Genomic DNA, 11,829 nt, shown 5'->3' on the forward strand with positions numbered 1-11,829 from the left:
CTTGTCTGCATTGAGTGGCTCAAGAGGGTTAACTAGCAGGGATCCTGCTGATAGCTTGCCTACATCAGAGCAGTGAGACAGACACAGACAGACACACACACACACAAGCAGATCTAATGAAAGAACAGTCGATCAATATCTCCAAGTTCATGTCTGAGCCTCCATTATCTTAGGAAATGTTCAAACCAGATGCAATATCAATGAGCCTGGGATGGACAATACATCAAATTAACTACATTAATTTAACTACTTATCTTTTACAAACATTTCAATATGTACAAAGGCAGACTCGGAAGTGTGATTTGGTTATCATTTGTTGAGGCATACACAGTATCTAGGAATGTAACCATCTTTAAAAGTTTTTGTGTTGTGTTGATATAAGATGTTACAAGAACCTATTAAAACTGCATTGTCCAGAGAAGAAAGGATAAAGAAATATATTAAATTTTTTTACCCACAGTGCCCAGTCCTACAAGTATAAACCCCTGCAGTTACTTCTAACTCCTGACTGACCGTTTCTCAGGCTTTCCTGGGTTCTGTATTGATGACACTCAGTCCCATCGTCTCCATCTTCCTGGCAAATGCCTTGTTCCAGCTCCTCCTCCTCCTCCAGTCCAGCAGAGAGGCATCTCTCTGTCCCCCCACTGCACAGAGCACCGCTGGTTTCAGTCTCAATGTCCAGCTCCTTGAGGTCAGCAGAATCCACACCATTGCAGATCGGGTGTACAGGCGATTCCTCGCGTGGCTCATCCTGACTGGCACATTTTTCTGCAGGCTCTGCATTTCCGTTGTGTTGGTCTTCGTCCCTCCACTGGGTCTGCCTCTGCTCCACTTCTACGTGGCCGTTACAGTTCACCTCTGGCAGCCCTTCTGGTCCTATCCTCACGTGGTCCGCACTGACACTGCACTCTGGGAACATGAGAAAAGGAAAAGCACAATTCTGTTCATTTAATCCAAATATTTTACAGTTATAAGGGACTAATATCTTTAAAATTACAGAAAGACAAAACAAAAAGGTGCAGATAGATAAAGAAAGGCGTAATCTGTTAACTGAAACTATAGCTGACTACGTAATCTCACAGGTTTATATATACACATGAGGGAGCTTCAAAAAGTTTGTGGACAAATAACACAGCTTGACATGGTTTAAATGGTATGGGCCTCAGTTTTACACACATGGACTTAAAGGCTGGTGTCAGTGCTTGCAGAAGTGTATTGACTTACATGGAGCATATGTTGAAAAATAAACATCAGAACTTAAACCTTTTATCCAACTGTCCTTCTTGCACAAAATCCTTAAACTGGTCAAGGATTACCATGACCTGGATGACTGACAATATACACAAATGTCTTTTTCACAAACTTTTTGAAGACCCATCCTATGTCTCTGTGAAACCCATATTCAACTAATGAGGATCAATAAATCATTGAAGGAGAATTAGATTTTCTTTATAATTTGGACTTTTACCCCTGGGTCTGTGATCATAAATCTACTTACCACCCTCGGTTCCATCGTTTCCTAGATCCTGAAAAGACACCTGTCTGAGAGGCGCGCAGACCCGTCCCTTGGGAGACTGTGGCTCCTCATCTTCATCGTCTTCCTCCTCGCGTGTCTCCGTGGTCTTTTCCATCTCTTCCAGGTCCAGGATGCACTTTTCCAGAAGCTCCGCCTGACGCTTCTGCTTCTTTTTTAATTTCTTTTTCTTGTTCTTTGACATTTTTACCGTCTGAGAATGACACAGCAGATAAAAGGAGGGTCATATTAATAGTTCACTACATTATCTATGAACTGCTTTAAAAATGTGAGACATTGGAAAAGAGAGCTGATGTACAGTGAGTTTTCAGATACCTGTTTTGGTGCAGGTGCTGTGCTTACTGAAAAGAGAAATTAAAGAGTAAGAGGAAAAAGTGCCTAAAAACTGTGCTCATGAAATAATCACATAATGAGAATGTGTGTGGTTCATACTTGCTGAACCAGAGGGAGGGGGCGCCCCAGCCTTCTGCCACTCTGTGGCTTCTGCTGCCAGTCTCCTGACATACGGCTCGTCAACACTCATTAGGATATTCTCTGGCTTTATGTCTGTGTGGATGATCTCACACTTTGAGTGCAAGTAGTCCAAGCCTTGCAAAACCTAGAATAAAAATGATAAAACATAAAAAGTAAAACTGAAAAGCTAAGCGTTGACTAGGCATCCAAATTTGAATTTTTATTTGTCATCTATGTCATTATTACTATATAAAATTAACTATTGAAGCATACATTTTTTATTTTATGTTTTAATTTAATCAGATAAAATCCCATTGAGATCGAGATCTTTTACAAGGGTGACCTGACCAAGAGGTCAAGCAGCACACATCATAATTAAAAGGAGGTTAAAAGATCAGTGATAACAATACACCTAAAAAAAACAGGCGATAATTCAGTAACTGGAAAACCACTTGGAGAGCACAGACCTCCACCAAGGCAGATCAGTCCCGTCTGTCCCCCCAACCCCAAATCACCACCAAAATTTAATCATTTGTTCCTTGAGCCAGTATCAACATTTCCTGAAAATTTCATCCAAAGTCATCCATAACTTTTTGAGTTATCTTGCTAACAGGCAGACAAACAAACAAACCCAGATGAAAACATAACCTCCTCTGGTCCTCGGCGGAGGTAATAACACCAAATAATAACAAGAGTTTCACAAAATGTTTAAAGTGCAGCGAAGTTTAGGTCACCAGCAATTTTTTAAGAGCAAGATTTGATTGACGTAAGCAAACAATTTAAAAACAAGAGCACTGTCCAAAGGATTCATGCTGTCTAGTCAGTAAAATGGTATGAAAAGCTTGTAGTGAAATGAGTTCTGGTATTTTCAGCTCCAATTGAAGAGTATTCAGGCAGAGCAGGATGCAAAACTGAAGGCTTGCTTCCCCATTTCAGTTCAAACCCTGGGAGCATTCAGGTAATAAATATCACCAGTCCAGAGGGTATGGTGGCTATCTGTTCTCTGAAGAAGAGAAGATAAATATGACAGAACCAGACCAAGAAGAGCCTTATGGATCAGGGACAAACAATGGGTGAACCTTCGGGAACTCAATGAAGGCCCCTCAGCTGTATAAGTATACATACATTGTTATACTTGGTTTAACAGAGGATTACAGTAAAGGATTGAACAAGTGACAATTCTCACTTCATTTTAAGAAGCAGTGTGTCTACACAGTTAAACCCCTTCAATTTAAGACTTTTTAAGACTAAACTTACAACTAAACCACCAGAAATATTGTCCTTCCAGGTAAACACACAGAAATGAACATAAGGTAAAATTAATACTGTTGCTCACTCACAGCACATGTGATTCCATTGTCCCCAATTTCAAACCCCTTCAACATATGGAGCAATTTGCCCCAAAAGTTCTTTCTTTGCATGTTGAATGATCTTTCTGACAACACTGGTTTCCACATCCCATTGAGCCTGGAGAATACTGGCTCCGGTTAACTAATGCCAGCCACAGCATGAATGAACCGACATGAAAGGAGAGGGACAAGTCATCACAACAGATGTGCGAAAAGGCCAGTGGTTTCGTGTTACCTGTCGTATGATACTCTTCACACATGGCAGGGGCAGCCCTTGATAATTGGACTTAATGATCCATTTTAATAGGTGATGTCCCAACACCTCAAACACCATGCACACATCTGATCACAGCTGTTAAGGTTGTATCAATGCAATAAAGACAAATTAAAAAAACAAAAAAAACAATTAGAAAACAATTTAAAACATGCTGAGGCCTTACACAATCACCTATGTGAAGAGTGGCGTTATTTGTAAGAAGAGGAGAGGTCAAAGACGTGTAAGCAACAATGTTAAAGAGTGTCACATTACAGCTACAACTATCCCTGAGGTATTTGTGGGATCTTTCTCAGCTAAAGTGACAGGAAGAAGTCTGTTTGAGGCACACAAGACCTCATCCAGCACACACATCACCTGTTGTTTACTCTCACACTCCTATCAATCCTAAATCTGACACCTAAGAATGAAGAGGCTGAAGACTTTTACTCTTGGAAAGAACTGGGAAGCATTGGTGATGTTTGACAGTATAAAAAAAAGATACGAGTTCCATTGACACCAGAGATCTTGAAGTCGTCCAACAACTGGACCACCATCTCCCGGTTGGGATCATCAGGGTCTGAGTTTCTTACCTGGACACAGAAAATGGAGCAACACAGTCAAGATTTACATGTAATAATGGCAGATGGACCAAGAAAAGGTTAGTGTGCAGGCAATGTAGTCATGTAATACTCCTTCGACATATACATTTACAAGCAAGCCTTTAATTTATCAGCCAAATTAGATACTCAGATCTATTAGTTATAATAGTGTTAGGGCTGGGTGATATGGAAAAACAAATAATATCATGAAAATTTTTTTCAAATCAGACAATATCGATAGATATCACGCTATAAATCAAATCACTATTTTTGTCAAGCTTAAATTTTCTGCAAGTCATAAGTTAGTTGTGAAGACATCAGAAGGTTATTTTTGATTTAAATATGATTTATTTTCTGTCAGAAGTTGAACATGACAGATGTGCTGAAGACCATTACACAACTGTTTCAGCTGAATAAAGCAGGTCCATATATTTAAAACTAAACTAAAAGTCTGACCAGCAGGCAAAAGCTTTCAAGTTTTAAAACAGAACACAAACAAAACAGACCATCGTCAGAAAGCAATACCAGGCGTACATCCGTGGGGGTTCATTCCTTAACTGCCATAACTGGCATAAACTGAAAGTGAAACTTAAGGAAAGGTGAGTGTTTGCGTTTTTCACATAGGCTACATGTATTCGTTCGGTACATCTCCATATTGTATTGAAGGCCCCAAACTGAAATGATTCGCACCATACTTTTCAGTAACCCAGTCGCTCGAGTTCTCGGTCACATTTGATCCTGAGGGAACACTCATTACCTCCCTCTGCAGCCCAAACATTAGCGTGTATACTGCAGCTGCACTTACACCTCTGCCGTGTGAGTCAACCTAACCTGACTTGGCTGTAGCATGACTGGTTTGGCGCGGCGCTACTTAATTATGATTGGCTGTTCTTACGTCTGTCAAAACATGGACAAAATAATTCTATCAAAATTGGAACGAACATGTTTCATATTTCTATCGAGGAAAAGTTCTTTCGCCATTGATGTCATTATCGTTTTATCACCCAGCCCTACATAGTGTTTATTTAGCTCAAGCTGCTGGTAGTAATAAAGATAGAGAATCATCATTTGTAAAAAGCACACCTGTGTACAACTAGCTATGTTGATGTCGCTGTGAGAAACACCTGATATCCATGACATGGCATTACAAGTGACACAGGCTTTTCCCATTCATCTCTTTATATCAGTGGTTCAAAGGATATGACACGGACACATTAGCCTGACTGCTGCCTCTAGCAGACTCCCTGTGCTGTTTCTCAAATACAAAAACCTTAAGGAAACTAAAACTGTCCTCTCTTGGGCGCATTGTCAACTCTCCAGTCTTTTCACAAGAACTTTACATGACTACTCTATCAATCCACCTAAGAAAAATGATTTAACTGCATGTGCATTCAGAACCTAAAACCCCAATCCTCTGCTATATGATAAAGTAAATGGAGTTATCATATTCACACGAAGGATATCCAGCCTGAATAATGTCAGAAAATTATCTGCTGAATAATGTCAGGAAAGATATTAGATATTTGTTGAACCATCAGTATGAACCAAGTCTGAGCTTGATTGGCCAACTATTAGCTTAATAATATCCAAAAAAAACCTTGATTTTTCAACAGAAGCTCCCCCAACCATCTGGAAAAAAACACACCACCTGGTGTTGAAATATGACATCATGTAAACTCAAGGTAGTGGCATGAGGAAAGGTAATTGTTAGACAATCAATATGAACTCAGTTTGAGATACATCGACCTGAGAGTGGCAGAATAATGGTCAGAGAAACCATTTTTCCCCACAAAATTCCACCTTGTGAATGAAAATAACCCCATATAAACTCTGGACGGTTGCGAGAAAATGGACATTTGTAAGACAATCAATATGAACCAAATTTTATCTCAATCGGCCTATTATTGCTTGATTGACTGATTTTCAACTAAAGCGCCCCCATTTGGATGACTTATAATACTCATAGAGAAGCTGAAATCAATAGGGTTCTTCCACTAGGAGTTCTCTATGTTGGTTATCAAAGGATAAGAAATCAAACTAAATCTGTCCTACTTATCGTGTTCACACAAAGGATATCCGGCGGCGACGGATCCAGCTCAATTTCGTGGATATAATGAGCACTGTAAGCAGACCACTTGGTTATAAATCAAATTATTTTAAACAATGTATGTATTTGTATGAGAGTGATTCTGCCCCAGGCATTTGGATCCATATAAACAGTCCATCACTGTGGAGATGGATGGTGCATGTACGCCGTTCCACAATATACAGTTAAACAAATTTCCCTCCCTCCCTCTCTCTATGTGTATCAAACCCAATAAAAATCAATTATCAAAACATGTAAACACTAAGCTGTCATTCACATTGTGCTTTTGTTCTTTTTGTACACATATGAACTCTAATAACTGTGCCCACATTACGCTATTTACATTTGCTGTGCTTCCCGATTTCATTTTACAGAGTAATCATCACCACTACTTACAGATCTAAGAAGTTTAATCTCATCCACTGCTGTTTCCGTGTAGTGCTCTGCACTCTTTACCACCTTCATTGCAACAAACCTCTTCACCCTGCAACCACAGACAAAGTAACATTCACAAACAGGAAACACTGTAACACAAAAGTCTCAGTCAGCTGTGATTGGAACCCTTCATCAAAAACAATACAAGTTGGAAAGAAAATGCACTGAAGTTTTGTTCTTACTGGATGTCCCAGGCGAGCCACACGGTGGAGAAGTGCCCCCAGCCCAGCTTACGAATTACATGGTATTTTCCATTGTAAAGGTCTCCTACCTTTACATGATGGTAACCACCTAAAAGAGGAAGAAACACAAACAGTCTACAAAGTGCAAAAATGAGGATAAATGATTTAAATGTAAAAAATAATTAGAAGTATTGTAATCGATGGCACAGCTGTCCCAGACCCTGTGACTAGATTAACATCATTAAATTCAGAGCAAAACCAGAGTAACTGTTGTGTGGGAGGTGTGTTTAATGCTTACATTAATCATGTGTTTCTACAATGCACATGAAAACACACTCAAACAAAACTCGCCTTTACAGTAGTCATTTGGATCCTCCTGCTCCTCATCATCCGACCCAAGAATCTCCTCTGGTTCCTCTGGTTCCTGGGGTGAAGCTTCTAGCTGCTGTGGCACCTGTCGGGCTCTGGGATTGACTGGCTGCCTGATGGATGGATAAATATATACACACAAAATTGTAATTTATATTTTGAACACAGTAACTGTTACATTATTTGTTCCACTCTTTAATGTTTCAGTGTACAAGCAGAGCTTTCAAAGCAGCTTTACGGTAATAAACACCTTCTCCCACCTTCCAGAGTAGAAAGTCCTTTCTATTGACTGACCTGCAATATATTTAACCACACCCAAATCCTGCTTAATGTATTACATGTGACTCGTCTCTAAACAAAACAGCAGCACCTGCCATTACTATCACAAGAGAAATGACTAGACAGTAAACCTGTAACCCTTTCACAAGATGTTATGTGGACTCCATCACCCAAATTGTGTCAGTGTGTGTGTTTAAGAGCAGCTGTCTTTAAAGGTCTCTTTCAGGACAACCAAAAAGAGATGCTTTGAAAGAATTACTCACATTGTCTCATTTGGTCTGTTTTAAAGCTCAATTAATTTCAGGAAATTCTTCACTGAGGCACAACTTATACCGACAAAAAGGCAGCAACATTTCACAAGAAGAAATGAGAAATGAAAGGAAATTCACATGAAACATGCTTCTAATATGCTGCTATATGTAGGATATTGCTATACAAGTAGATATTTTGTTCATGCTGGAACAAATGTTGCTCATGATCAGGCTGGCAAAATGTCGAAACCTTCCTGCCACACATTCACACTGACTCTCCTCCCCCCACAGACATCACACTTAACTACTATAAATCAGTGGTAGGATGCCTTACGTAGTACTTTTACTCAAACACTTAAGTCAACATTTAAAGGCTTTTCTTGAGGGTTTTGATTTTACATATTATACTTCACTTCATTACATCTTAAAGGTAAAGTCAGTGCTTTTCACCCTCTTTCTTATCTTCAAATGTTTTGATTGTGAATTTCTTGAGCTAATGAAAATGGTTCTCACAGTACAAGGACACCACAGACATGATGATCTCATAGAGCACTGCTCTTTATACATCAAGTAACTCAACAGTACATATATAGTACTTTTATGATGTACATGAAACACCTACAGCAGTGAAAGGAACGTAATACAACAGTGATATTAATCCAAAAAAGGATCTGAGTGCTTCTTTCACTGCTGCTATAAATACAACATATAGGAAAGCGTAGCTGGGGACTATGCTTTCTTAATGCACAGGTGTCACTGAAGGTCTACTTAAAGCTATGCATGTAGCAAAACAAAAGAAGACGTGGCATTTACCCCATGTTTGACGAGCTTGGCCTTAAACATCTTTTCATATCACATGCTTACATTATAATTCACAGACCACAGTTATTTTAGCATGGATGAAATGGTAATTAAATTGTTTGACATCTACTAATTTGTCATTTGAGTAAACATCAGTAAACAGAAAGAAAAAAATAACGGTAAGCTGAGGACATCTTATGACAAACAGCTAATTGGTATGTATGCATATAACATCCTATAATCAGTGTTCATCAACAGCTCAGTTAAGATTATTAACTTGCAAAGCACAAAAGACTGATGTTACTTCCTCCACAGAGGAGATTAAGACTGCTCATCATGGGGTGAGCCAAGACAGCCAAGATTACATATAAATAAATAGCTTAACTGTTCTGCTGTGTCTCACAAATGGGCATGTGGTTTTCTACTAATTTATATATGACATGTTTATTTTAAGCAAAGACCATGCACACCAATGACAGAACAAGCATCTGGAGTTGACTGTTGAATCATTTATTTTTTTAAATTTCTAATGATGGCTTTAAAATTCAAGATGCATTTGCAACTATTGTACAATAGCATTTTTATATGTAATCAGGCATCTGTGTGAGGACACAACACTGATCTGGTGGATAAAGGAGGATCAAGACAGTACTGAAACAATAGAATACCAAATGCGCAGCTATAAATTAGCTAATTAGTTCTGCATTGTTAAAAAGGGATGCTTTCTGGTTTGTTTGTTTTTCAATTGCTTTAAGTGTAAAGAACTGTAACACTGAAATAATACATTTTTCAGGTGTTCAGAATCCCTTATACATGTGCATTGAAGTGACATTCACCCTGACAAGTGATTCAGAGCTACTGCTTCTCTGCTGCTGTCAAGACTGAACTTGTTTCTGCTCTTCCATACATTAGAATCAACGGTACGCATAGCAAAGCAGCTGTTGAAGACATACTAGGTTTATTTAGTAATAGATAATGATTGTGCCTTAAAAACTCAGCAGTTTCCATCATTAAAATAAAATTACTAGGAGGTGAGTATCTGCAATGGTGCCGTTTTCATTGAAACACCATGCTTCACTGGGCTGATGTGGGCTTCTTCATTCTCGTTTTAAATATAGCACGGGCTGTTATGTAACACTCCGGAGGATGCCACTGATGGCATGATTAGTGGATTGTTAGGTACACCAAAACAATCAGTATTCAAGTTCAGCATTTTAAGAGACTATTTTAACTGTGAAATGTAGAATCATCAAGCAATCATTTTCATGTTGGAACACACCCTAAAATAATTTACTTCAGGATGAGCATATTTTACATTTTATATGGATAACTATGCATATGTTTAATAATAGTATCACTGCCCTGATCTGAACTGAGTCAAAAACAAAAGGCTACAGAAACCAATCCAGTTGAGCTTTAAGAATTAGATGGTAATTCTTAGTCATGCAACGCAAGATATTCCCCAGTTTAAGCTTCTCAAATGCAACTCTCTGCAACTTCTCTTTTTTCCATCATTGAGAAGTAAATATTTTACAATTTAATCTGTATGAAAACTAGCACACAATCTCATCTTTATTCAAAGTTATGGAATGCTAATCAGCCTTTAAGATCTATACATCTCTGAATTGTGCACAAACCAAAATAAAGCATGAATGTAAACATGCAGTCAATGTTAGCTCCTGAAACACGTAAAAAGAACAAATGTGTTTAACCTGCAATAAGCAATAACCACTGACACAATGTTTATGGGATTCAAATTGAACATGAAAATTGCATGAGCTTGTACAGGAGTGGCGTAACAACTCACTTTTTGCTCGTCTTCTTCGCTTTTGCTCTTTTTTTCCTTGCCTGGAGGGCTAACACTGTCGGAAGAAAGGCAGTAGCATGTCACTTTATTATTATATGTCTGCATGTTAGTGTACAAATAGCACTTAGGACACTGAGTATATGACACTGAGACAAGGCATTAAATCGCCAAACACATGTCATAAACTATATACCCCATGTCATATTATGTCACAATAGAAGGAACAAGTATTTTGATCACAGTGCAGCGCATATGATGGTTTGTCAGTTACCCAGTTTGACACCGAAGCCTTGAAATTAACGTTTAGTTACATCATTAAGCTATCCGTCTGGGTGACCGCCGTTCTGAAACGTCTGTGTGACATCAAATAATTTCGGACACTGCGGTGATAAGGAGGTCGGTTGATATAGTAGCAGCCGATTAACGTTGTTGGCATTTTAAATGGCGTAAAAATGGGAAGAGCTACAATGCTAACTGTAGTTAGCTAATCCTGACATGTCCCATTGAAGCTAAAGCTAATGTCTTGGGAGCTAACGTAGCCTGCTTCAGCTCAACAGTGCGTGACAGACGCTTTCAATTAAACCTCCATATGAAGGCATGCACCTCCGTTAAACTGTACATTTGTCACCGCTGTGTAGCAGCAATATCTGTGTTAATTATCACCCGGGATAAACCTTATTCGTACGGCGTAAAGTGTGTCGGTGTAGAGATTTACCTTTCCGTTCCATGTTGCTGGAGTCTAGCCTAGCCGTTAGCTACACCACCAGTGATCGAATGTTCCGCGCATGCGCATTGGTTCGTTTTGCTCATGGGGAGCTACTCCAGTGATGTGTCTGCACCTGAGGACCAAACCATTTTTATTAAGGATTTCACTACGATGACGCATCAGCCACCGCAGGGCGATAAACACTGTGAAGACTAATAAAGAATTAATTCAGGCTGACACCAATAGCATTTGTAACCTTGTATTCATGTGTCCAACCTCTAACACTTGGCAGGGACGCGTTCAGTTGTCTCATCTGCCTGGTGGATGACAACTGAATAAATAAGGAAAATGCTTAAAATATTTGCAGCGCATTGTTTTTCTTTTTGGGGATAAATTGTATTACATTCTAATGACGAGAGCCAGTATTTTGTAACACTGAGAAGACTACAAGGTAATATTAGTACTATTTCAAAAACTGCATAAATACAAAGGCATATATACCATGAACAAACATGAAAACATATGGTTTAGTAGAAGTCTTTGTGTGTAAACATAATTTAAATGTAACTTGTCTCCTGTTGAATGGTTTTATTTGTAATTAATAACTTCAAAGTTTGTTGTATGTACAAGTTCATAAAAAAAAAAAAAATTGCATTTAAAGAACACTATTGCTGAAAAACATTGAGCATTGCATTATCAACCCTAACCCAAATACCCAGTTT

The 11,829-nt window shown here is 38.7% G+C and overlaps 1 protein-coding gene across 2 annotated transcripts in view; it reads right to left on the reverse strand.

The window, feature by feature from the left end:
• The window catches only part of srpk1a (SRSF protein kinase 1a), a 22,894-nt gene extending 11,663 nt beyond the window's left edge, over window positions 1-11,231 (reverse strand). For both annotated transcript variants that reach the window (XM_030138228.1, XM_030138227.1), the window contains exons 1-12: window positions 11,117-11,231; window positions 10,402-10,456; window positions 7,246-7,376; window positions 6,895-7,003; window positions 6,674-6,761; window positions 4,095-4,182; window positions 3,572-3,678; window positions 1,967-2,132; window positions 1,850-1,875; window positions 1,499-1,727; window positions 514-909; window positions 1-59 (exon numbers count right to left, since the gene is read on the reverse strand). The exon at window positions 1-59 is cut by the window's left edge and continues 42 nt beyond it. In XM_030138228.1, the coding sequence (XP_029994088.1) occupies window positions 1-59; window positions 514-909; window positions 1,499-1,727; window positions 1,850-1,875; window positions 1,967-2,132; window positions 3,572-3,678; window positions 4,095-4,182; window positions 6,674-6,761; window positions 6,895-7,003; window positions 7,246-7,376; window positions 10,402-10,456; window positions 11,117-11,129 (1,467 nt within the window). In that variant the 5' untranslated portion in view covers window positions 11,130-11,231. The remainder of the gene's footprint in view (window positions 60-513; window positions 910-1,498; window positions 1,728-1,849; window positions 1,876-1,966; window positions 2,133-3,571; window positions 3,679-4,094; window positions 4,183-6,673; window positions 6,762-6,894; window positions 7,004-7,245; window positions 7,377-10,401; window positions 10,457-11,116) is intronic.
• Window positions 11,232-11,829: the final 598 nt, after the last annotated feature.

The sequence above is a fragment of the Sphaeramia orbicularis genome, chromosome 7 (genome assembly GCF_902148855.1).
Source record: "Sphaeramia orbicularis chromosome 7, fSphaOr1.1, whole genome shotgun sequence".
NCBI lineage: Eukaryota > Metazoa > Chordata > Actinopteri > Kurtiformes > Apogonidae > Sphaeramia > Sphaeramia orbicularis.